Source organism: Enhydra lutris, unplaced genomic scaffold (assembly GCF_002288905.1).
Source record: "Enhydra lutris kenyoni isolate GAN:26980312 unplaced genomic scaffold, ASM228890v2 scaffoldscaffold8, whole genome shotgun sequence".
NCBI classification, from domain to species: domain Eukaryota; kingdom Metazoa; phylum Chordata; class Mammalia; order Carnivora; family Mustelidae; genus Enhydra; species Enhydra lutris.
The window spans coordinates 13831963-13856146 of record NW_019154092.1 but is presented as its reverse complement, the minus strand read 5'-3'; the positions used below and the strand labels follow the sequence as shown (position 1 = coordinate 13856146).

Genomic DNA, 24184 nt, shown 5'->3' with positions numbered 1-24184 from the left:
GTTTTATAAAAATAAATAAACATATACTGAAAGGCTTATGAGGAAACCACCCCCTGTCCCCACCTGTCCCTGGAACTTCTAGCTCCCCAGAGGCAGCTACATGCAACTCTTTTGGCTATCCCCCCCCTGATATTTACCTCTATATTTCTAAATTGACTATTAATTTTAAATATCTCTCTATATAGATATTATGTATATCGTATTTAGACATTACATAGCAAGTATCAGCTATAGGCATTAGTTTATGTATTAGGCTCACTCATAGCTCTCCTGCTTCCCCGCGCCCCCCCCCCCCCCACCCCCCACTAGAATTTACCACTAATCAGTAGTCGATATTTATGCTGTTATGAGCTAAATAGTTCGATATAGCTGAATATGATTATGTTGCATTTTGTTTTGCTCTTCTTTGAATTAGTACTAGTGTTATATTATTATTTGCTAGATTTTATGTATCTACTTTGGATTCTTCTTACCCTAGGGTATCCTCTCAACATAATTTTCTATTCCATATAAGGTAGCAGATCATTTGTTGGTTCCATTTTTATTTTATATTATTTTTTTAAATTCATGACCTCCCCTCTGGAGTTCTCTCTCTTCCCCATTCCATCTGGACGGCTTCTTCTCTGGACTTGCTAAAGGGCTTTCAGTTTGAAACTTCCTTTACTACCATCCTAGAAATTTCTTGAACCTCTCCTGTCTTGGGCTGTTTGCTCTTTTTCATGGTTTACTTGTTTCAGTGGAACATGTTTTCTAAGCTTTTTAAGAGGCCTGATAGTTTTTTTTTTTAATATTTCATGTCTGAAAATATTTATTCTTGAATCATAATTGATGGATATTTTGCTTGGGTAGAGAATTCAAGATCAGCCATTGTGCCCTCAAAATTTGAAGACATTGTTCTCTTGTCTTCTAGTTTCTGTTGTTGAGAAGCCTGATGATGCTCTTTGGATTTAAAATCACTTTTTAAAAATTTTTTCCCCCTGAAAGCTTATAGGATCTTCCCTTTTCCTCAGTGTTCTGAATATGCCTTGGTTTAGGTCTTTTATTTAATAATTGTGCTGGAATCAAATTTGTGTGTGTGTGTGTGTGTGTGTGTGTGTGTGTGTGTATTTGATGCTTCTCACCTTACCACCTCATTGTCCATCCTATGTCTGTTTTTCTGATTTTTTCTTGGAAGGTTTCTAGACTAATTTTCTTTTGGTGCCCTTCCTGTTGTCTATCATTTCATCTTCCTGTTCTACCTTCTGAAAAATTTCCTTGATTTTATCTACGAAACTCTTTCATTGAATTTTCTTATTTTGGCAAGCATATATTTGTTAGCAAAGGCTCTTCCTGATTCTGATTATGCCTTTTTATACCACTCCATACTTGCATTGCTGATGGTGTCTTTGGTTTTGTTTTGTCTTTTTGAAAGTTTTACATGTATTTCTTCAGAGTTCCTTTTCATTAGTTGGATGACTTGTTTTAGTCTGTTTTTTTTTTTTTGGAGGCTCTCCTTGCATACCATGTGATCTTGACCATGGTTCACATTTGAAGGTGAGGCACTGGATAAGATTTCATGCTGGTGGGCTTCATTATGGGGTCAGTTTGAAGATTCTCCCTTTCTCCAGCCTAAGCTATAAGTAAGTGTCCTGGGAGCTGAGAAGGGAAAGAGGGTTGGGAGCCTCCTAAATCAATGGGCAGACTTTGTGTTTCCAAACTGTTCTCTCCTGTCCTCCATTGTCGCTGATGTCCCCATGTCTGCAGTCCCTCTATCACAGTTTCTGTCTAACCCAACGCTTCTCAACGACGGTTTTGAAGAGAACTGAGGCCTGATGCTGTTCCCTTGAATGATGTGAATTCTCTTCTCTTGCATCTAAGTGTTAGTTCTGTATTACCCTTCGGATGACTGAGAAAGTGGTGACGCCTTCTCCATAGGGTGTAATTCTCTCATGGAGCCCTGGTCAGTCCCTTTGGGGCTGGGCGTGTGTGAGCTTCAATGGCTCTTTGGTGGAAGGGGAGCACGTGTTTGATCGCTGTAGTTACCTTAGTGAGTTTGGAAACAAGACAGTGGGTCAAAATGCAATCACTGATTTTGCCTGGACTTCATAGTATAGTTTTGGGACCTGGGCACTGCCAACACCATACCGACTGCAGAGGTGGGTGGGGTTTGGTTTTGAGGCCTGTATCTGCCAGTCCCGGTTATTTTTAGCTGCCTCGTGGGCCCGCAGGAAGCCTTCCTGGAAGCCTGCCTGGTTCCAGGAATGTATTCATAGGAGGAAGGGGAGGCAGCTTCCTGGTGTGTCACAGCGCCATCCCACGAGGGCAGGGAAATGTGAATCAGCAAGTTCCTCCCGTGGAAATTCCCTCAGTTGGTGATCTTAAGACCGTGGCAAGAGGCGTGGGGGTGTTTCTGCTCCTTTGGGGCCTGTGCCTGCCGCAGAGGAGCCTCCTGCTCCCTGATGCCTGCTGGGGTCATGGTGGCAGCTGCATTCAGCAGGGCCTCGGCTTGTGACTGAGGAAACATAAGGTGGTTGGGGACAGCGGGTCCTGTTCAGTAATTCGTGACATGCGGAGAAATCCGAAGTTTCAAGTTTTGGTGCTGGGGCTAAGAGTGGTGCTGCTTTGGGGAGTGCAGCCATTGTGTAGAAAGGTTGAAAATCCTCCCCCTACCCCTTGGGCCCTGGTCCCCGCTGACCTCACCAGCTTCTGGGGGACCTGAGGGCAGCTTGACCTGGGGCCCATCTTCTGAAGCAGTGAGGCACGCTGTCCCACGCTGGGGAGGCTGCTCTGGGCTCGCCAGGCCAGTGCCCACGATGCTGCTGCTGCTGCAGGCACAGCCACCAACCACATACCTGCCTAGGGAGCTGAGCCTGTAGGGTGTCACGAGGGGCCTGGGCTGAGCAGTCAAGTCTGAGGTTTTTAACCCTGCCTGTTTCTCTCCACTTTCCAAATGCTCAGCCGAGGAGCCCTCTGAAGCACCCCCGTCCGGAGGAAAGGCCCCGCAGGTGCCTGGAAAGCCCTCCCACCCAGCTCTGGTGGAGGCCCCCACGGAGGCCTCTCGTCCCGAGCCGACTCCTCTGCCGACACCAAGTGCTCCCCCGCTTTCTGAGGACCCCAGAAAACGGCCACACATGGGCCAGCAGCCCGTCCTGCCCAAGAAACCCCCGCGGCCGCTGCCCCCGCCAGCATGGCCAGGCTGGACAGGGCTGCCCTTCTTGCCCGGCTCCACAGGGGTCATCATGGAGACTGGGGAGGCCGGGCCTCCGGGGAGGATGGGCGTGTCAGGGAGGGGCCTGCCCCAAGGAGTGGACGGCCAGTCGGGGCAGCGGCCCGTCCCCAGCACCGAAGGCTTCGCGGGAGCACCAGGTAAGTCCCCTGCGGCTGGCACATCTGAGTCCGGGGTTAGGGGAGGTTGGGTGTTGTGAGAATATAGGGAGGGTCAGCCTGAGCCTTAGGGAGTCTGCTGCAGGGTCCTTCCGGGTGCAAGTTCCAAAAAACTCTTTAGAGGTGCTGAGGGATGAGTTCATGCTGATTGAAACCCCAGAGGCCGGGCAGCCCCAAGGATAGTGCAGTCAACACCACATCCCACTTCTGGTAGGAAACGTACCTCGGACTCCCAGTGTGGCCTGGGAGCCTGCACAGCAGCAGAGAATGCCGCCCCTTGGGGTGGGTGGGCCAGAAGGTTCAGGCTCAGATCTCAGGGGCGTGACCGCAGGCTTTGGGGCCTGGGGCAGCTTTGTCACCCCTGTAAGACTCAGCCCCTTCACAGGCAAAAAGCAGGGTAAATAGTAGGAGCTTAGAGATTGGAGGAGAAAAGCCTTGTTCAGTGCGTGGCCAGGGAGGGCTATTTGTGAGCTGTGGTGGGGGGACGGTGTTGGGGCAAGGCAGGAGGGAGGAGAAAAAGGGAGCGAGCCTGTGTGGGACTCCTGCTGCGAGCCAGGGACTGAATCAGGTGCCGGCTCTGCAGTAGCTGTCCTCGCTGCACTGTGCTGTCCGTAGTCATTCCGTTCAACGGTTGGGGAACAGAGGCTCGGGGCCTGGACAGGGAAGCAGGGTGCTGCGTGGGACAGAGCAAACCCGAGCAGGCTGACCCCAGCAGGGAGGGTCTGGTGCCCCCAGGACCCCTGAGGTGCCATGGCCTCCAGGCAGGAGGGGCCCGTGCTGGGAACACTGGAAGCCATGGGTGCTTTGTTCCCGCTCAGCCTCCCCAAGCTGCAGCCATCACAGCTCTCCCCCAGGCGCCTATGCCTTTCCGGAGAGGACAGTTTTCCTCCTGTTCATGCCATGCCTTACAGCTGGTTATAGTCTAGGACACCGTTTGTCCCTCCGCACTTCTAGCCCCCACCCACCCACGCGTGCATGCAGGAAAGACCGAGTCCAGCATCCTCCTCCTTTCTTCCCCAGCCAGCTTGCCCTCAGGGCTCTTCTCTGCTCAGGGAAAAGTGGGCTAGTGAGGAAGCAGGCACAGTGGGGACACGACTGTGCCTCTGCTCCTGGGAAGGCAGCTTGGTGGGGGGGCTAGTTCTAGGTCTATTTAAAGAACTAGCATGAAGAGCAGGGAGAAAAAGTGGGGCTACTGTTTGACATTCAACCCTATTTTGTTTTCCAGGATACCCCAACTCCCCTCCAGCAGCCTCCCCAGGTACGTCTGCTGGGAGACCAGGGCCGCCTCTGCCCCTCTCCCGCCTGTCCTACCTCCTCCCTCTGGGCTGATAATGTGGGTGGAAGTCGGGGTCCGCCAGCTAGGTGGGGACCACTGCTGACTGGACTGAGCCCTCAGAGAGGGGCAGAGTCAGGCCTGAGACCAGGACTTTCCCTCAGACGTCAACCATTAGCTCGTGGAGTTGGCCAAGAGGCTCCCTGGCTGAGTCTGTGCCTGGTGCGGCCATGCCCAGCTTCCTAGTGCCCCACTCCATGCCCGCCCTGAGCCCCCGATGCCCACACACACCCAGTGTCACGCAGCTGCTCACACATGCCTGTGGCCTCACAGGCCCACCCCCAGCCTGTGCGTGTCCCACTGCTCAGCAGGCCTGGCTACTGGCCTGACCAGGAGTGGTCTGGCCCTTGTGTATGAGCCCTTGGTGTCCCACGGTGCTCTACCACCTTAAGGCAAAAGAGTACGGTGAGGCTGCCTGTCCAGCCTGGCACATAGGCCTCAGTGATCCAGGCCCTGATCTCTGACCCCTGTACATGCTCCATGTCCTCTCGGTTCCAGGGGTTCCAGTGCCTTCTCTGGTGTCTTTCTCTGCGGGGCTCACCCAGAAGCCTTTCCCCAGCGACGGGGGCGTCGTCCTCTTTAACAAAGTGCTGGTTAACGATGGAGATGTGTACAACCCCGACACCGGTAAGCGCGGAGACTGTGTGCGGTCTCCCATCAACAGCTCCTCCTGTCTGGTCTGCTTCCCTGGGTCCTGAGCGGTGGGGAGCACCACACTGAGCAGCTGCGGGCACGTGAGGGACCAGCTGGCCCGTGATGCTTTTCCCGGCTTTGTGTGATTTTACGAAGACATTTCCAGCTCACAGGCTGCAGGGCGGGTGAGTGGGTGGGTGTGCAGTAACCTTTTTTAGTCATGAGATCAGCATACCAGCCCTTGGCCCATGCCAGGGGCATCGTTGTGCCACTTGTTTGTGGAGGTTGTGGGGCTCTGCCCACCAGTCACTGTGCCCTGGCCCCTTCCTGCTGTCCCTCCATGCCATTGAGAGGCCCTTTTCAATATCTGTTGTTCTCATACCCTGAGACAGGACAGATGGGAGACCAATCCCCTGCCCTGTCCCCTTCAGAAGCTGATTATGAGCAGAGCCAAAAAAGGGGACAGCATTCCATCCAAAATGGGCCAGACCATGTCTGTGGGGTCTCCTGCCTCGGGAACCGAACCACTCCTGCTCTGGGTTGGGATTCTGCCTGTGGCACCTGTGTTGTGCCCAGCCCCTGAGGATAGTGAGGACTGAGGTCACCTCAGATTCCTGTTGTGTAGGTTTCCTCCTTTCTGCCACACCTGAGCCTGGGTTTCTGTCCATCTTTGTCCCCGGGGACTAGAGTCAGACCTTTCCTGAAAGGCCAGCGTGTCAGGGCCCCACTTCCCTGCCGAGCCCATGGCAGCCTGGAGGGAGGTACCTGGGTGTCCCCAGGGCAGGTCAGGGCAGAGACCCGAGGCAGATGCTGAGGGCCCAAGCAGCCAGGCGGCCTTTCGTGAGTAGGCCACAGACTCTGAGTAGCCGGTCTCTGAGCCCATCAAGCGCCAGCGTGCTGAGGGGCCCCCATGGGTCTTCCCTGAGGAGCTACATGATGGCAGGTGGGAGTTCAGGGAGGTTACGAGGAGGCAGATGAAACGGGGTTCCTTCATGGCAGAGTTTTTAGCCCTCTACCTCCTGTCTGCCCGCATGGCTACTAACAAATCCCACAGTGGTTCTTAAGTTTTACTGAGCATAAAAATTACCTGCAAAACTTGGAAAAATGGAACTCGGTGTCCTCCAGGCCAGTTGAAGTCAAGCTCAGGACTCTGCTGCTGCTTCTTTAAAAATATTTTTGAGAGTGAGCAAGCGAGCATGAGGAGAGGGGCAGAGGGAGAAGCAGACCCCCCACTGAGCAGGGGGAGCCCGATGCATGGCTCCATTCTAGGACCCTGAGATCATGACCTGAGCCATAGGCAGACAGGTAACCGACTGAGCCACCCAGGGGCCCCAGGACTCTGTATTTTTGACCTGCTCTTGAGGCACAGAGGTAGGCTGGGGTGCAAGACGTATCTTAGCTTCCAGAGACCTTTACTTTCCCTGCAAGTACAGCCTCCTCCCGGGGCCCTCACTCCATGCTGCCTTGGTGGTGGGAACAGCTTGTCGACAGTGGCTTCATTTCTGGCACATTCCAGGACTGTTTCTCCATTTCTGGCACGTGCCCAGAACTGTATCTTCTTGTTGAGCAGTTCCTCATTAAAAGAAGTTCTGGGGAATCCTGAGTGTGGATTCAGCACAGGCAGTCTCCAAGCGAGGGAAGAGGCCATGGGCTCAGAGTGCTGGGACCAGGTCTGTTTTCAGGGTCCAGGTGCCCCTCAGGAAGACTGTGGAATGCCGGAGAACTCACCCTTAAAAGCTGGGAAGACAGCAGGGTGGCCTGGCACGTGCTCTTTTTTCAGGGCAGATAAAGACCCAGCCCCTGAGGTTCCCTCTCAGCTCCGGGGTGGCCCTCTGTTCTGTCACTCTTGGCCTGTGATCAGGGTCCACGTCCAGCCCCCTCCCCACAGCCCAAGGGAAGTGGCTGCTCCTGCGTTGCGGATGGGCTCTGACTCTTCTGGGTTTGGGGCCAGTTGCCGCTTTGCAAATGGTACATCTACAAATCCATCTCCTCTTCCTCAGGCCGTCTCCGTACCTCTGAGCACTGCTTCCCCAGGCCCAGAACCTGGCTTATATCTGGCCATGAGTGGATGCCACCTGTATACTGGTCCAAGACAGGCAGCCTGGCTCTTCTGCGTAAGGGCTGGCTGTGGTCTCTCCCACAAGCTTTGTGGGTTCTTTTTGGTCCCCTCTCCTCAGGAGGCAACTCAAACCATTTTGTAGATTTTGGGCCCAGCACACAAGTTGTGAGGCTTATTCTAAGTGGGTCTTGGGGAGCTTTCCATCCTGGAGAAAACTCCCAAATGGCAACCAGAACCTGGGTGGCTGCTGCTGCTCCACTACACCTTGGGTGGCGGGTGGAGGTGGGAGCCGGCCTCAAGCTGGGCCTTGGCCTTGTGTCTTCACGCCTGTGCTGCACACACAGCACAACGAAGGCTGGTGTATCTTGCTGCTGGGAACGTTAGAGGGTCTGAGCTCTCTCCCAGCAAGGCTGGGTAGTTGTCTCCGTGCATGCTGCACGGCTGCAGGGGCAAGTTCTTCTGAGGGCTGCTCTGGGTGGAGGGGAGTTACGGTGATCGTACCGCGTACTGGGGGTTTTGTAGAATTTGTTCTCTTCTGGATGTTACAGCAGAAGATGGGGTCTCACCATGAGGACTGGGTTTGTTAAGAGCAGTGCTAGCTAAGGGGGTCTGTTGCTTGGTGGGGGTAGGGCAGCTGCAAATAGAAAAGGGCTACCTTACCTCTATGGGTTGGGTGACCAACTCTCCCAGTTTTTCTCCTGAGACAGTCCTGGACAGATGGGTAGTCTCCCAAATCTGGGTTAACTGACAACCTGTGCCAAAGGTGCTGTGATGGTGTCCCAGGAGTATCTGCCTTCCTTCTCCCAGGCATCTTCACGGCTCCATATGATGGGCGCTACCTGATCACGGCCACCCTCACGCCGGAGAGGGATGCGTATGTGGAAGCTGTCCTGTCGGTCTCCAATGCCAGTGTGGCCCAGCTGCATACAGCCGGCTACAAGAGGGAGTTCCTGGAATACCACCGGCCCCAGGGGCCTCTGCACACTTGTGGGGGCCCTGGGGCGTTCCACCTCATCGTGCACTTGAAGGCAGGAGATGGTGTCAACATCGTGGTGACTGGGGGCCGGTTGGCTCACACGGACTTTGACGAAATGTACTCCACATTTAGTGGGGTCTTCTTATATCCTTTCCTTTCTCACCTCTAGGGTGGCTGGGGAAAGATAGTCATTAAGAACCAGGAAGCCTTAATATATGCAGTTTCTGTTGTGTGTATGGAGCACTGGTCTAGTTTCCTGCAAACATCCCAACACCTTCCCCAACATCCAGGCCTGACGGGGCTGCCGAGGCCACACGCCTGAGCGTCCCCGGTGGGTGGCAAGGACACATGTGCCTGGCCACGGCCTCCTGTTCTGCCCGGCTACCTGAGAAGCGGGGTCTGCCCTATCCCGCGGCCACTGGCTCTGGCACCGCATCGGCAGCAGCTCTGCTCACGGGACCAATCGGATGCCCACTGCGGAGTGCGACCTGCTGCCGGGAGGGGAGAGCTGCTGGGCTACAGGGCGGAGGGGATGTGGCCGGCAACGCCGGGCTGGTGGCCACATTCTTTATTCCCAGAGCCTGCAGGAGAGAAGGTTAAACACTGAAATGCTGAAGCCACATGTGCTGTCACAGAGACTGGGGGTCGTGGTGCGGGCTGGCCCGGGAGACTGAGCAGCCTGGGGGGCTCCTTGAATGACCTGTACATGGGAAGTGCAAAGACAGGGAGTGTCAATAAAGATGTAAAACCACTGTAAGTTATTGAATTCTGGTACCATATGGATTGAGAGGTGTTGCTAAAAAGCAAACAGCAGAAAGGTAATTGACTTTTAAAAAATGGCTGTAGAAAGTAAGCTTGAAGAAATCAATCTCAACTATGTAATTGTTACCCCTCACTATGCAAGCTACACGCTTGGTGGTTTTTTTTTTTTTGCTTGTTAAAAAAACAAAACAAAACCAGATGGGCTTGGAGGTCAAGGCCCCCCTGTGATGCCTCTAGCCAAAGAGGGGCTCCTCTAGGGGATGCTTAAAATTCACATCTAATCAGCAGCTGCCTGAGCTGAGGAGCGAGCTCGCTGCACAGCTCACAGCACATGTGGCTTTAAGGATTCTCGGGTTCCCAGGCAACAATAGGCCCAACATAAAACTGATCACAGACTGAAAGCTGAGATCATCGGAGAAAAGCAGGAATCTTCCCATGGAGAGTTCGTTCTGTTCCAGGGAAGCCCAGTCATGTTGCTCCTTTATCAGCAGCCACAGAAACCTTTAGGACCCTTAGCTTCAGGTGGTCCCTGCTCAACAGGCTGGTAAAATCTGTTGGCCGATCAAGTGCCCATGGGGAGAAAAGTCCCCTAGAGCCCCAGGGAAAGATGCAGATCAGAGAAGTCTCCTGGGCCTGAGATCAAGCCACTGGATACTCTTATGCTATAAAAAAAAAAAAATGCTGTGAGTTTCCAGGACTGCTCGCAAATGCGGTAACAGGGTGGCCACTGGACAGGTCCAACAGGAGCCTTCTTCCTCATTCCCTTACCCCAGGTAGGGAGACGTGACCAAGAACTGCCACTTTGTGGTTTTAGAACTTTAAAATCTGGATCTCTCTAAGAGTTGATGGTGAGGGGAGGGGGCATTCTCTTTCCCCGTTTCTACAGCTGGGGAATTGGCTAAAGGTGGCTGTCAGAGTCTGTCTGTCCTAGAAATGACTCGTGCAAAAAACCCCAAGGCAGTGGAGCATTTTCAGGAAAACCCAGTTGGCACATGGACCTAGTTTCGCCCTCTTTCCCTCACACCCTCTGTAAAGACTTTAGCGCCAAAGGGGACAAATGTTCAACAGCCGGAAAGGCAGGGGCCAGACAGAAGGGAGCCAGTGACTGCTCCTTCTGCTCCATGGTTGGTTCTCTAGAGCACTGAGTGAAGCGTGGTCCTCCTCTCTCAATGCACCCTCGCTCACTGAAAAACATGAATTTCAGCTCTGTGTATCCAAGATTGGCAAGGTAAACGAAGTCTAATTACAGCAGCTCCTGTGTTTACGTCAAGATAAAATAGAATGACAGCTACATCAGGGCTCCTTCTGCAATTTTTTCCACCACAGCGCATTAATCGAGCTTTCTCAGTGGCCCTATCATCTTTCCTGCGGTTTCTCACGAGTGGTTTGAAAGGAGTGTCTGTGATCAGAGGGACAGAATCAACGCACACTTGCACATCTACAACATGCCTTCACGTGTATCTGCACCCACTTTCTGAACATGCTTCCTTCTTCCCTTACACTGTCCTATCAAGGGAAGGGAAAAGGCAGGCTCCACTCTAAGGAGCTGCAGGGATGAGCCCTTGCTGCTTCACCCCCAAGCACTGGGAGCTGGCTCCTTTACAGTCAACTTCCCTCCGAGTGCATCCTTTCTGTTCCCTACGTACACCCCAAAGACCCCCGGGTCCCCTCACCCTGTGCTCCTGTCAAGGCAAAGCAGCAGGACAGGACAAGCTTTCCTGTACTTGAAAGTAGGCTCTCAAGGAGGGCTTTGGGATACCTGTCCAGTACATGCTGCATCTGGTAGAGCTCAGCAATTTGGGGGAATAATAAGACACCCATTAAGTAGTATGTGGGGTGTGGTTTTTGATTCAAGATCACTTTGACTCTCCTAGGCTGATGAGAACATTAGACCTGCTAAGTGGTACTCACCCGGAGGGAGGGTTTCATGAAAGGTGGGGTGGCAAAGGCTCTGAGCAGGCCTCTTGGGGGACCCCTGACGGGCTGAGGGCTGGTGGGGGAGCCCAGCCTAGAGGATGCCAGGGAGAACACACCAGAAATTACATATGTATGAATGAATCATTCTCTGGCAGAACCTACAAAGCAGAGAGGTTGGTTCCTGGGAGTGTAGCCTCACTTTTGGAGTCAGGTTTTATAAAAATAAGCACCAAAAAGAGGTCCTTTCTGTAGATGAATTTTAGTGTCAGCAGAGATCAAAATGCTAATTTATGGAAATTATCAATTTCTGGCAAGAGTACAGAGAATATGGTTTAAATGTCTCCTGAAGGAAGGAGTCAAATGCATTCAGTTTACGTTTGTTTATTGTTGTAACGTCTTGTTTTGAACATCAAACACTGCACCAAAATATGAGCCATTTATCTTAGGATAACTGTCTTTGCCATGACTGAGAGTACTGTACTGATGTTTACAATTAATTTCTGACAACTTAAAACTTATTAGTGGCATTGCTAATAATCAAATACTCCATCATAGACTAAATGTAATTAATTAAATTAAAACAACAAAGTTTCCCCCTCCCTCTCTTACCTTCAAAACAAACCAAAAAAGTAGTTTTCACCTGGAAAGAGCACTTAAAAACTCAATTTTTAACCGGTTTCATTAAATACAGCATATTCTCAAACAGGAAAACAAGACTTCCCAGAGTAAACAGGATACTTAAAGATGCTAAAATTCCCTGGAAGAGTTTGTTTTCACCAACTAGCAAAAGGAGAAAGCATTTACTTTCTACTTCTCTTTAAAGGTCTTGCCTGCACCTTCAAGAACATCGTCCCGAAGGGCCACATGTGCTCCTATGGGCACAGGCACTTTCTGGTCATTTAGCTAGCTGTCGTTCCTCAGCTGTTCTCCCTGTGACCATTAGCAGCTTTCATTTTAGGACAGACATCACACTATAAGTTTTTTCTTTTTCCAGTTGAAAACTAAGCAGATGGCTTTGAGCACAGCAAACAGTCCTCACACACAGCGGCTAAGTGTGCATGCTCCGGGCCCACACGCGCACTTCCTCACGCCTGCCAGAGACGCAGATGTCGACACCACAGCCAGAGAAGCTTCAGCACGTGGGGAGCAAGGCAAATACTCAAGTCAGGTTGAATTGGAGAGAGGGAAAGGGGCCAAGGCCATTTCACCAGTGGAACAACCGAGAGAATGACTTCGAAAAGCCCAATCTGCTTGCGATCACCCTGTGATCCCGCCCATCACCGAAAGCAGCACGGGATAACGCTTCTTCATTAACTCACCATTGGAAGGGTCTGTGTACAAACACACTCAAGGGTAACTCTCTTTCACAGAAAGAACAAATGTCATTTGTACCAAATGGCAATGGGTTTTAGCACAAACTTAATACTTTCATTAACACTATAGTGATAGTAATCATCTACTTTCAGCAAGAGGGACTCCTTTAAATAAGGAAAAAGATTCATGTTAATTAGCAAATGTACCCACTGGATCAATCTGCAGCAACAAAACAACAAAGTCTAGTGCTTATGGACACCAGGACAGAGGGGCCTGTCCCACCTCGGCACAGGAGTTGGGAGACCTGGGCCCCTGGGTCAGACCTACAGAAGGCCCGTGTGTCCACAGAGAAGAACTTATTGAGGAAAAGGAATAGTCTAATCAAAAAACTCTTTAAAAGACAACCTAAAGAGGACTATAGAAGGTCAAGATTTCCTGTACCGCATGTGTGCAGAGAAGCCCTAGTAAGCTCAGGTTCAGTGCAGAAAGCTCATATTCTTCCTGGAAAATGAACGTGGAGAAGATACACTGGCAGCGTCTCGGAGCCCACCAGCTGCACCACTGCTCAGATTTTAAGTCACTAACTGGGCAAAATTTCCTAGAAACATAACCGAGTTTGCCTAACCTACTGTACATAAATAAACTCTTTAAACAATTAGTCCTTGCACTACTGAAGGGCAGAAAGTTTGCACCGGAAGCAGCACACATTGGTCCTCCTCTGGGAGCACGTGCCTCTGTGTTGTGCCACAGAGCTGCGTTCGGGGGGCTCTACCGTGGTCTCCACATACAAAAGTGCGCGGAGAAATGGCCAAACTAAAGGGACTTCCAACTCTCCAATCTAGAAAAATAACCACCCCATTTCTCCATCTTAGGTCAGTATTACTTGGGCGGGGCAAACTAAAACAAGGAGAGTGAGGAGAGCAACGCAGCCCAAGTCCCAGACCAGCAGAGGTGGGCACAGAAGCTGCTCCCTGCGGGCACCTGGATCCGCAGCTTCCATCCTCTGCTCTGGCGCCTGGCTGAGTGCTTCCCTGCCGGCCAAGGCCTGTGCATGCATGGAGGCCTCCTCTCTGACAGTCCTCTGGATTCTAACACTGAGGTTGCCGTCAACACCCAGGCTCTCAGTTCTGGAGGGGCTCATGGGACAGACCCTCCCCTGGAGCTGTCTGCTTGGACCACCCTGCCTCATTACAACCAGGCTGGGAGACTAAGCTGAAGGCAGAAGGACAGAGAAAAGGACTCTTCCAGGACCCCACACGAATGCCTATCTGCATTTCTAAGGCCTCCCTGAAAACAGAGCTGTTGCTTATTGTCCAATCAACTCCCACCATTAGTACTCTTACAGTACTACAGGCACCAAGCACATCCAGCAAGACCTTTCTGTCCTGACTGGGTCCAAGACAATACAGATAGGCTAGCCACAGTTGAGAAGGCAATGATCTAAGGGGCTTTTTGTCCCCAGAAGCCCGTATCTGTGGGGCTGGGGTCAGTGGCCCTGGCCCCTGCCTGGAGCAGCCCACCGAGCAGACATCCTGTTTCATGGTGGCAGAGAAGGAAGAGCCCATGGAAGAAAAGTGCACAGGTGGTTTGAACCAACATCACTAACTGGACCTGTAGCAGCTTAGTGGACCCTGATCCCCTAAAGAAAGCCCTGGTTTTAGAGAGAAACAATCTCAACTTCCCAGTGGAAATTATAACACTTTATACATGTTTTGGTCCCCTTTTGTTTAGCTTTTTTCTTCCTTTTAAATTATTCAGTTAAAGGAGCACCGGCACACACTTGACACAGCACATGTGTGAGGACGACTAGTAATAGGAGCCTAGGCCTCCCACCGCAGGTCCAAGCTCCTCGCCTGCCTGCCTGCCTGCTCAGGGCTCCGAGCGGCAACCCTGCCAGGCCTGGGAAGGGAAAGGAAGACAACGGTTCCAGCTCCAGGAGCTCTCCTGGTGCCTGATGGTGTCCAGCTGTCAACACGTGTCTTGTCCTGCACCTGGGGCTTGGAGGGTAGCCCAGTGGCCTCTGTCCAGAAGTGCTGGTCACCTTCCCTTGCTATGGGGCAAATGCCTAAGGACCTCCCTGGGAGGTGCCACTTCACGCCAGGTCGTCCAGGTCCACTTGGGGGATCGGGTCTCGCCAGTAGCAGAAGGAGCTGAACTCTGGGCAGGGAAAGGCAGAGTTTTGTTCCTTGTTGAGAAGCGGGAAAACGTGCTCCACGAGCTCGCTCAGTCTATGATACCTAGAAGGGGTTGGGGAAGAACACACAAACTGTCACCCTTAAGTGACATCAGAGCCCAGGACTATGTGCTGTGAAGTTAGTTACTAAGAGGCCTCAGTGCGAGGCATCCAACCCCTCCCGGGGCATGGCCCTCTTTGAAGTCTCGGATCGTAAGTGATCCTGGTTCAGAAGCTATTACAGAGGCAAAAACACCCATACAAAGAGGAAAGCCTCCAAAACGCAGGTACAGTTCTGCTACTGGGCAGGGGAGGCGGGGCTGATCCTGAGACTCTGTCCCCAGGTTCACCCTTGGCTATGGGCAGTGGGCTGGGAAACAGGAACATACTTACGAGGATTTGTTTCCTTTGGTCCTTTCTTGTATTAATTCGCCCTTGGGGTTCACGGTGAATATTCTGCAGTCTGGAACTCCCACTTGTGTGTAAGCATAGACATCCTGGACAAGAAAACATTAAATAGCGTGATTATAAGAAAAGACATTGAGAGATGCTTCTCTGGTTCCTTGTGAGCCAGAAGAACTGCACAAGCAGGAGACGGTGTACTGCAAACGTGTGGAGCTTGCACAGTGCAGCTCTGCTGCGGAAGGTGATCTCCAGGCAAACCCAAACTGAAAAGGGGAGCCAAAGCCAAGGGCACTACAGTTAGAACACTGCGCATGGAGCAGAGGCCTGGGCCCAGGAGCAGGTAGGGCCCCGCTGCCTGCCAGAGGCCAGAGAGCAACACCCTCGGCAGCCGGGAACAGGAGGGCCGACTATGCGGAGAGGCTGAGAAGCATTCGGGAAGGCTGAGCACTCTCTGGGGGCGGGGATCCAAGAGCACGGCTTAGAACCACTTAGAACACGAGTCAGAACTACCTAAGGAGATGGAAGCAAAGCCACAGAAACAACGGCAAAGTGCCCTTTCTCATACATCAAAACTCTAGGGCAGATGTCCAGCTACAGAACGGAAATTAAGAACAGAGAAAACGAAAACCTATTCAGCACAATATCTATTTTGCTTATACAATTGGTTTGAGAATCATGACAGGGCGGTACCCTAAAAAATACTCCTCTGAAAACACCAGAATGTGTAGCCCAGAGGAGACACTTACATTTGGACGGTTTCCAAAGGCAGCATAGAAGGGCTGCTTAGATGGGGCAAACAGATTCTTGATATCATTTAGACACTCAATTTTGAACTTCTCTGGCTTCTTTTCTATCACTTCCCTAGGCAAAAACAAACAAACAAACAAACAAAAAAACAATACAATGACCAAATTTGAAATGTTGTTTTCCCTGTTGTATGGTCCTGAAAAGACTTCAGTGGTCACAATCATTTCTGAAAGTCTTTTTTTTTTTTTTTAAGATTTTATTGATTTATTCAACAGAGAGAGAGAGATCACAAGTAGGCAGAGAAGCAGGCAGAGGGGGGGGGGAAGCAGGCTCCCTGCTGTGCAGAGAGCCCGATGTGGGGCTCGATCCCAGGACCCTGAGACCAGGACCTGAGCTGAAGGTAGAGGCTTAACCCACTGAGCCACCCAGGCGCCCCTCTGAAAGTCTTTTGTAACCAGCATCTCTCTTTCTCCTTCTGTTCTAGTCAAGAAAGACTGACATTCTGAGTGATGGGGTTTAGGGAAGGGGAAAACTTGATAGCTTGACTCTTTTGGACAGTGTCTGATTATGGACTGGGTGGGCTCAGAGTTAAAATGCTCTGGGGGAGCCCAAGAACCAAGACATGCAGAAGCTTGGAATGATATACAAACCCTTACAGTGAGTTTGACTTCCAATCTCCCCAACAATCAGACCCCTTCCCCTGGAGTGGGCATGCAAGCCTGCGTAGGAGAGGTACCTGTGGAAGGCTGAGAACAAGCTGCTGGGGGATAACATCAAAGGGCCCCGAGGTAAGATTGTGCCCTTGTCATTGACCCAGTGCAGGTAGCCACGGGTCATGTCAGCCATGCCAATGGCACGAGCGGAGCAGTAGAGAAACTTGTAGCCATTTCTGAAAGAGAACATGTCCTGTTTAGAAACATTCTTTGAGCAAAGTTTAAAAAAAAAAAAAGCACTATTATTATTTTTTTTTTACATTTCATTTTATTTTTTAAAGATTTATTTATTTGAGAGAAAAAGAGACAGAGAGCATGACTGCATTAAAAAGCAGGTAGAGGAGCAGAGTGAGAGAGGCAGCTGACTCCCAACTAATAAGCAGGACGTCTGAAGTGGGATTCAATCCCAAGAGATCATAACCTGAGCCAAAGGCAGATGCTTAACTGACTGAGCCACCCAGGCACCCCGAAGCAGCACTATTCTTTTAGAAGATTTAAATACAGTTCATTTATTGTGAAAATAAAATTCTTGAATTTAATAAGGAAAGCAGTTAGCATTATAAGGATCTCAATTTTCCATGGAAAACACCATGGGGGAAAATGCAGGTATATGTAACTAGGCATCTGCTAAATTTGTAAGATTGAAGTATCTTTAGCATCTAGTCCATGAGAATCAGAATACAGAACAAAAATCTTGGACTATCTTTAAATTACCTGCCATAAACGAAAAATGCAAAGGATCTTATTTATAAAGACAATTTATAGAATGCAAACCACTCTGTAAGACAAGGAACAAAATCACACCTGGGTAATAGACATACTCACAATTTTCCTATTACGGCATTCTCAACTAATGCTTAAGACACTGAGTCTTCAAATCAATTTAACTCATACGCACTATGGTCCACAAAGGCCACAGCACTGTTTCCTCTGTTGCTCCAACAGAAAGGAGAAGCAGGAATTTCACATTGGTGAAATGTTTCCCTCAAGCATGCACACATTACCTACTCAGTGAAATCAGATTAAAAAAAACCCAACTAATAAACCAAAAATGAAAACTGGCTCTCCTGTTAAATTAAAGCAAAGCCCCCCCCACCACAGGATAGCTAGAACTATAGATCCAGGGAGTGCCTGCAACTCCCAGCGCTATGCAGCGTAGAGGAGACGGCTGAGACATGTAACACGATGGCTAGCACACAGCTCATGTTCCAGAAACGGTGGCTGATGCTTTTCTTTGTGTGAGGCTACATGAGCATGTGGACACGGAGTGGGGATACCTACTCATTGATGGAATGGTAGAGCTTTGCTATACCCTGATGAGTCCAGTCTTTACCCAGCTGTGGAAGAATCTGCCCCAAGGCATCAGACCTAAGAAGGTAGAAATAGGAAAAGGTATCAGAAACAAAGCACATAAAGCCAAGTGTTTTCCTACTACAATGCCAGCTGCTAAATACCACTGGGTAGAGGCAGGGTCTAGGGACAATCTAATCTATAGGCACAACTTTGTCATGGCTTGTGCAACAGCAAGGCAGTCCCCTGCATGTACACCCACCCACTAAGGAACTTCTAAAAGTAGAAGCCAGATGTTCATTTTTAGAGATAATTTACAACCACACATCCTCTTTTCTTCCTCCCTAATCGCAACACCTTCTTACTTTTTAAAAAATTTAATGCCAGAACTTGGAGACCAAATAACTAAATCTTTCCAAAAGTTATCTTCAATGTTAATTTGTATGACTCCATTCATCTTCACCATCCACAGAATGACTGTGTGTGACCATGTGTGACCACATGTGACCTCAGCATGCAAGTCTCAGTGCAGAGAGTTTTAAAAACACCTGACAGTGGCCAAGGAGGGATCCCCCTGATCCTACCCACTACTGCACAGCAGCCTACGCCTTGACTGCTGCTGCCTACCATGGGCTCGTGCTTACTTGGTTATCGTTCCATCAATATCAGAAATGATGACCTTGTCATTCCAATTCCACAGGTAAATGGTTCCCGCACAGCGGCAGGTACCTTGATACTGGGTTGTAATACTAAACACAACATCATTTGGGCCATCTTGGAGCTTCAGTTTTGCCTTTTATAAAAAGTAAGAGAATAAGGAAAATCATAGATAATTTATAAAATAAATGGGATATCACTTTGATGGAATTACGTACAATTAAAAATCAGTTTCCAATAATATATAGTCATTGAGAGATTGCTAAAATATAATGTTAAGTGAAGAAAGGATCCTAATCCCTAATGTGTGTGTGTGTGTGTGTGTGTGTGTGTGTGTGTGTGTGTGTGTGTGTGTATACTTGTACAGGGGGATGTATAAGGAATGGAAAGAAGTACATGAATATGATTATTGTAATAAAAGGGAAAAAACCAGGTGAAAACAGAGTTTACAACAGAGTCTGAATATTTACATCACCACCACCAGTGTTTCAGGGCCTCAGCTCAAGGCAGGACGGTTTCTGTTGCATAGGCATGCACCCTGCCCAGCACAGCATGGAGAGCTTGCTCAGAAGAGGCTGAAGGAGCCACTGCCCGAATGATGTTCTGGAATTCTAAGCGATTTTTCTGATTCCCCCAAGAAACCAAACGTCTTTGCTCTTCCTCCATACCTGACAGGCCTGGGGCATAGCAAGACCATTTCAAACTGAAAACAGGGGGAAAGGAGTGGGAAACAAACAGGAAAGAGGAAACTGCAATGCAATGCAAGAAAATGGCATTTCTCTGTTGTTGTGGATCCTAAAAGACAGTGTATGGCCCAGTGACGGGCTGGCTGGGCAAGACTCATCTGGGAAACAGGTTGAAAATACAGATCCCTTGGCTCATTCCCAGAGATTCAACTGGGACATCTGGGGTGGTAGAAAAAGCCATGTCCCAGGTGCCCCAGGTGGTCCCCAGGGGAGGGAGATGCTGTTCTACCATGTGTGAGCATTTACATAAGCACACACCATGTCCTGTGTGCAGGGCTGGGGATAGTGTGGACAGAAGAGGAAGCATGGTTAATTAAACAGTTACTAAAATAAACTGACTGGATCCACACGGATCACACACAACTCACAATCTGATCTGAAGAGAGTCGAAGAGACTTCTTATATGAGGTTGTGCTGCCATGACTTGGGGGCTCTGTGGGAACAGGGTCCACCTTGATGGACTCTTCAAGCTCCTGGGACCCCTCATCGCTCGATGAGTCATCCTCAGCCGGCCTATTCAACAGCAATCCAGTTACTTAAGAAGCAGCAGGGCACTTCACTGAGAAGAGCTTTTCATTTAGGATGAAGAGATCCTAAATCCATTCTAGGGATGAGAAGAGTTGTTCCCTTGGTTCCCTGAGTATTCCTACCATGAGTGAGGAGGTCATCCTCCTCCTCACTTTCAGACTAGCCAGCAGTTATAGTCTGGCCATGACTGATTATTTTCTGCTATGACCGTTGAATGCTACTAGGTCTACTGACCTTTACTGAAAAGATAACAGACGTTTCAAAAGATGCAAACTATAGAAAATATAATTGCTTACACAGATTTTAAAAACTATTAAGATAGATTTGCTATAACCCCTTTAACAAAAGTGGGCAAAGAGCAAGAAAATGAATGCTCAGGCTTAGACCAACCCCTGAATTAAAGAGCTGGAGGAGGAGAAGGAAAGAATCTGTTTGGGGAAGTATAGCTAGAACAGCTAAAATGAGAATAGGGTAAGTCTTGGCATCTTTCAGGGCCAGCCAAACCAAATATCTAGAGGGGTGCTACTTCTAAGAAATGAAATGGACCCACACCAATTTTGGAATTTTTAAAAAAATATTTAATTTTAAGTAATCTCTATACCCAAAGGTGGGGTAGGGGGGCTAGAACTCATGACCCTGAGATCAAGAGTTGCATGTTCTACCAACTGAGCTGGCCAGGTGCATCATGAAATTTTCAGCATCTCCCTTTTGCACCTAATAGGAAGCCAGGGAGCAGGAACCAGAGACAGCACATATTAAGGCTCCTCAAGATCCCCTTCCCAAAGGCCTCCATTTCACAGGCATCTGATTCCACAGCTCCAGGAATGGAGCAAGACATTTAAAAAGCAGTGCTGAGTATGTTTACTCCTCTGAGCTGATTTTTTTTTTTTTTTTTTTTTTTTTAGAAAAGCAGAAGTTATCATCTGCTACCTGAGTGGCACCAATAAGCCACTTACTGTCATGACTGTCCATTAGAGAAAGCCATTTTTGACTAAATATTAAACAAAACTGTCAAAATCAATTTGATTATAATGGCTACATAGCCCAGGGGTTATGAGCCCAGAGGAAGGACAGAGCACCCCACCTGCCACTGGCTGGCTCCTTTGTGCTCGATGCCAGGTCACTGGTTGGTGGCGCGTCGGATTTCCCTTCCTTGGCCTCTGGCAGCTAAAACAAGATAATAATAGCAATGTGCAATTTTTCCCTCCCAGCGACTGACAGGTAAAAACTTACCAGCAGCGCTCTCCAGGAATGAACAAAATGGTTTTCTGAATCCACAACTTAAAAATGCTTAAGAAACAGCCTTTTTCTACTTGTGCCAAAGGAAAGAAATCTGAGATAGAAGTCATATGCTACTATGCAAAAAGCTGTTACTACAAAGCCACAAGTGAAAATTTCAAAAGGGCACTATTTCAAGTCACAGAATACAACTGGCCTATACTCATTATGTCTGCGCCAGGGACACAAGTACTACAGAACAGAAGTTACTGATATGACTGCCACTGCCATCTCCTCCTTGGGAGGAGAACAAGCTCTTGCTTCTGTTTGGAAGGTAACGCAGTGAGCAGAGCGGAAAAAGCACAGGCTTTGGGGCTGGACTCATGGTCAAACCCTAGCTCCATCCCTCACCAGTTCTGTGCACTTGGTCAAGCGACGTCACCTCTTTGCACCAGTTTCTTTACCTCTAAAGTGGGAGCTTAAACATCTATACCATCGGGCTGCCGTGAAGGTGAAAGGCAAAATAAAGCACGTAAGCACAGCACTTCCACATCTCACTGTTCCAAAATGGGGACTATTAATATTCTAAGAGAATAGCCCAAATTGACTTTCTTGTGTGCGGCACAAAGGTTTTTTGAATAAATCAAAGATTCACTTCTTTTTAGCCCGTGGAAAAAATTACCTCTTCCAGGTCAGTTACCTGTTTGGTCATGCTTTCTCTCTTACGCCAAAACCACCAGCGACCAGACTTCTTTGGCATCTTATCTTTGACCCAGGACTCAACCGTGGCCTGAAACAATCAACTTGGGTCAGTCTAGCCATCTGTCTGTCACAAAGACCCAACTACTTTCTACCATCAGCCTGTGGGATGGTGCTTTATTATGGAATGTGAGCAACATTCTCCACATCTCCCCAAGTACTCTAGAGTCTGTAACACCAGTGAAAGGCAGATAGTTCTTTTTTGTGGTGGCACAGCTCTGTGGTGGTTCTGTGGTAGGAGGCTGGGTGGTCTGGTTATAGAGAAGCAGTTGGGGGGGACTGTCAGGCGGGATGCTCTCATTTCTCTACCCTTGGATAACATGTTTTTTATGCGTTTTGAGGACCAACTAAGCTGATACACAGATTTAGAACCTTTAGGTTCTACATAAAAGGCTTATTAGCCACAATTTGACCCAATCACACGGATGCCACACTTCTGGTGGCCACACCACCCTCTTCTTGCTGCTTCTTTCCTTATTAATGAGGAATTTTTTTCATTCATTCTGTAGTTAGCTAATAACTAATAAAATCTCCCAACTTTTATACCCAGTCAGAAACCAGTATAAATATCTAATAAAAATGACAAAGATATGGCAGCCCAGCAAATTTCCTAGATTTTGGGCATGAGATAATTTGGGTGGGCACACAGAACTCTTTGGGTCTTCTCTAATATTAATTTTAAACAAAACTTTGACCATAGTACGCAGTTTAGAAATGTGCACATATCGATGTTTCTAAATATCATATGCTGTAGATACTTTCAAAAATGAAAAGAAATGGATCATCTCACCTTTGGCAGACTCTTCTGGAATACTTGCAAGCTAAGGATCATGGGAGCAGCCAAAGCCCAGTTATAATAACTGTGTGAAATAAAAATTGTGCAAAACCATTACACAGAGAAGGGAAAGAGCAAGAGTACAGGAAGGGGAAGAGAAGAAGGGAGAGAGAAGAGAGGATAGGCGTAAGACCTAAAATTCCTTATTGTTTTCAGTGAGATGGTCAGCTAAATTTCTGGTCACATGAACGACCTTTGCTTCAAGCCAAACTTCTCTGAGCAGAGATGCAGTTAAATATCTAAGACAATAACATTTTGATGCTTCACTGAAAACTAAGGCCGAGGCTTCTCTTTCACTTTAAAATTATTGTCCACTAGTTCCATTTATAGGAAATGGCACATTTTATGGCAAGAAAACTGTAACGGTTAAAAAGAGCACTTTGAAAAAAACCAAAACTCTGCAAGACTATTTAATAATTACAAAAGCAGGAGTATTTACCGGTTATAGATCCGTATTACAAGGTTAGGATTGTCTATAAGCCCAGGATTTTCTGCAAATTCGTGATAAGTAATTATATGCTCCATGAATTTTTCTGCAATGTAAAATAGTAATGACCCTTTGGTTAGAGATTACATAAATTCCTAAATGAGATCATCACAATACTCTACACTGAAGGAACTATAGCATAAAATGAGGGATAAAATGAGTCCTTTAAAAAAAACAAAAAAACTTTTTTACATTCGTCAAAAGCAAAATATCACTTTTTTAATCCAGCGCAAGAAAGAACACTTCCTTTTTCTATCTTTCCCCTCTTCCACAACTACTCTCACTCAAAAACAAAAACAAAAAAACAAAAAAACCCACAACGACAACAAAAAAACACAGGAAGGATACGCCAGAGACTTTTAGGAAAATAAATTACAGATGTGGCAAGAGAAAGGAAGACACAGATACACGTGTGTGCACACACATTCTAGAACTAATAAAAACTGCAGTTTCATTCTTAGCACAGACAACAAACTTTACTAGGAAGCAACTGTGAAACTAGGGAATATTCATGGGACTCTTACAGTATTAAGTGCATGTTACATTAAAAAAACAAAACATTTTACAATTGCTTAGAGGAAAAAAAACAAAAAAACACACCAGAATTTGGTTTAGGGTCTGTCAAGGAATGAATCCCAAGTTCTTGAGAAATAAATGAGGATTCTGCATGAATTTGTGTGCTCTGTTCCTAAACCCACACTCTAGTAGATCTAAGCTAACAGAGAATTTCTCACCAGGATTGTTCCTCCCGGTGATGTGTATATTAATTACCTTTACTTGCCATTTCTGCCTCCTCCAATAACAAATTCTACCTAAGTTACCCAGATTTTTAAAAAATGTAAATTCTATAGTCTGTATAACTGTGTATTTTCCATTCCACCCCCCACCTATAATTTTTAAAGTGAAGGCTTATGGGGACTGAGAATTACTGGCCATAACGGATTCTTAATTTCTTGCAAATAATAAAACAAACAAGAGTTAAGAGATAGAGAAGAAAGAGGCATAATGAGCACCCTGTGACCTTCAAAAAGAAAAAGATTCAGCAAAGCACAACTGTAACGCTCGGGGTACCCAGTCTGCCAAACACAGGACTTCAGCTGCTCCAAGGGGCAGAGAAGACAAAAGATGATACTACTAGTCCTGGAAGGAAAATCTTTCCTTAGAGGAAAATCAATCAGGGGCCACGAGCCAAACTAAGAAAATATGAAGAATTTAGGTTACAAAGGAAGGTAAAGCCAGAGAGGCCAAAGAACTTGGGAAAGACACACA

The 24184-nt window shown here is 48.3% G+C and overlaps 2 protein-coding genes across 4 annotated transcripts in view; one reads left to right on the top strand and one right to left on the bottom strand.

Moving 5' to 3' along the window:
- The window catches only part of LOC111142514 (elastin microfibril interfacer 2), a 55034-nt gene extending 45810 nt beyond the window's left edge, over nt 1-9224 (top strand). The window contains exons 5-8 of one of the 2 annotated variants that reach the window (XM_022495749.1): nt 2938-3345; nt 4589-4621; nt 5195-5323; nt 8196-9224. In XM_022495749.1, the coding sequence (XP_022351457.1) occupies nt 2938-3345; nt 4589-4621; nt 5195-5323; nt 8196-8533 (908 nt within the window). In that variant the 3' untranslated portion in view covers nt 8534-9224. The remainder of the gene's footprint in view (nt 1-2937; nt 3346-4588; nt 4622-5194; nt 5324-8195) is intronic. The other variant, XM_022495750.1, reaches the window with a different exon arrangement.
- Nucleotides 9225-11414: 2190 nt separating this feature from the next.
- Nucleotides 11415-24184, bottom strand: part of LOC111142445 (lipin 2) — a 79573-nt gene continuing 66803 nt past the window's right edge. For both annotated transcript variants that reach the window (XM_022495593.1, XM_022495592.1), the window contains exons 10-20: nt 22868-22961; nt 22384-22453; nt 21535-21624; nt 20701-20783; nt 19457-19601; nt 18330-18478; nt 17677-17763; nt 16419-16571; nt 15682-15796; nt 14924-15027; nt 11415-14594 (exon numbers count right to left, since the gene is read on the bottom strand). In XM_022495593.1, coding sequence (XP_022351301.1) covers nt 14450-14594; nt 14924-15027; nt 15682-15796; nt 16419-16571; nt 17677-17763; nt 18330-18478; nt 19457-19601; nt 20701-20783; nt 21535-21624; nt 22384-22453; nt 22868-22961 — 1235 coding nt within the window. In that variant the 3' untranslated portion in view covers nt 11415-14449. The remainder of the gene's footprint in view (nt 14595-14923; nt 15028-15681; nt 15797-16418; nt 16572-17676; nt 17764-18329; nt 18479-19456; nt 19602-20700; nt 20784-21534; nt 21625-22383; nt 22454-22867; nt 22962-24184) is intronic.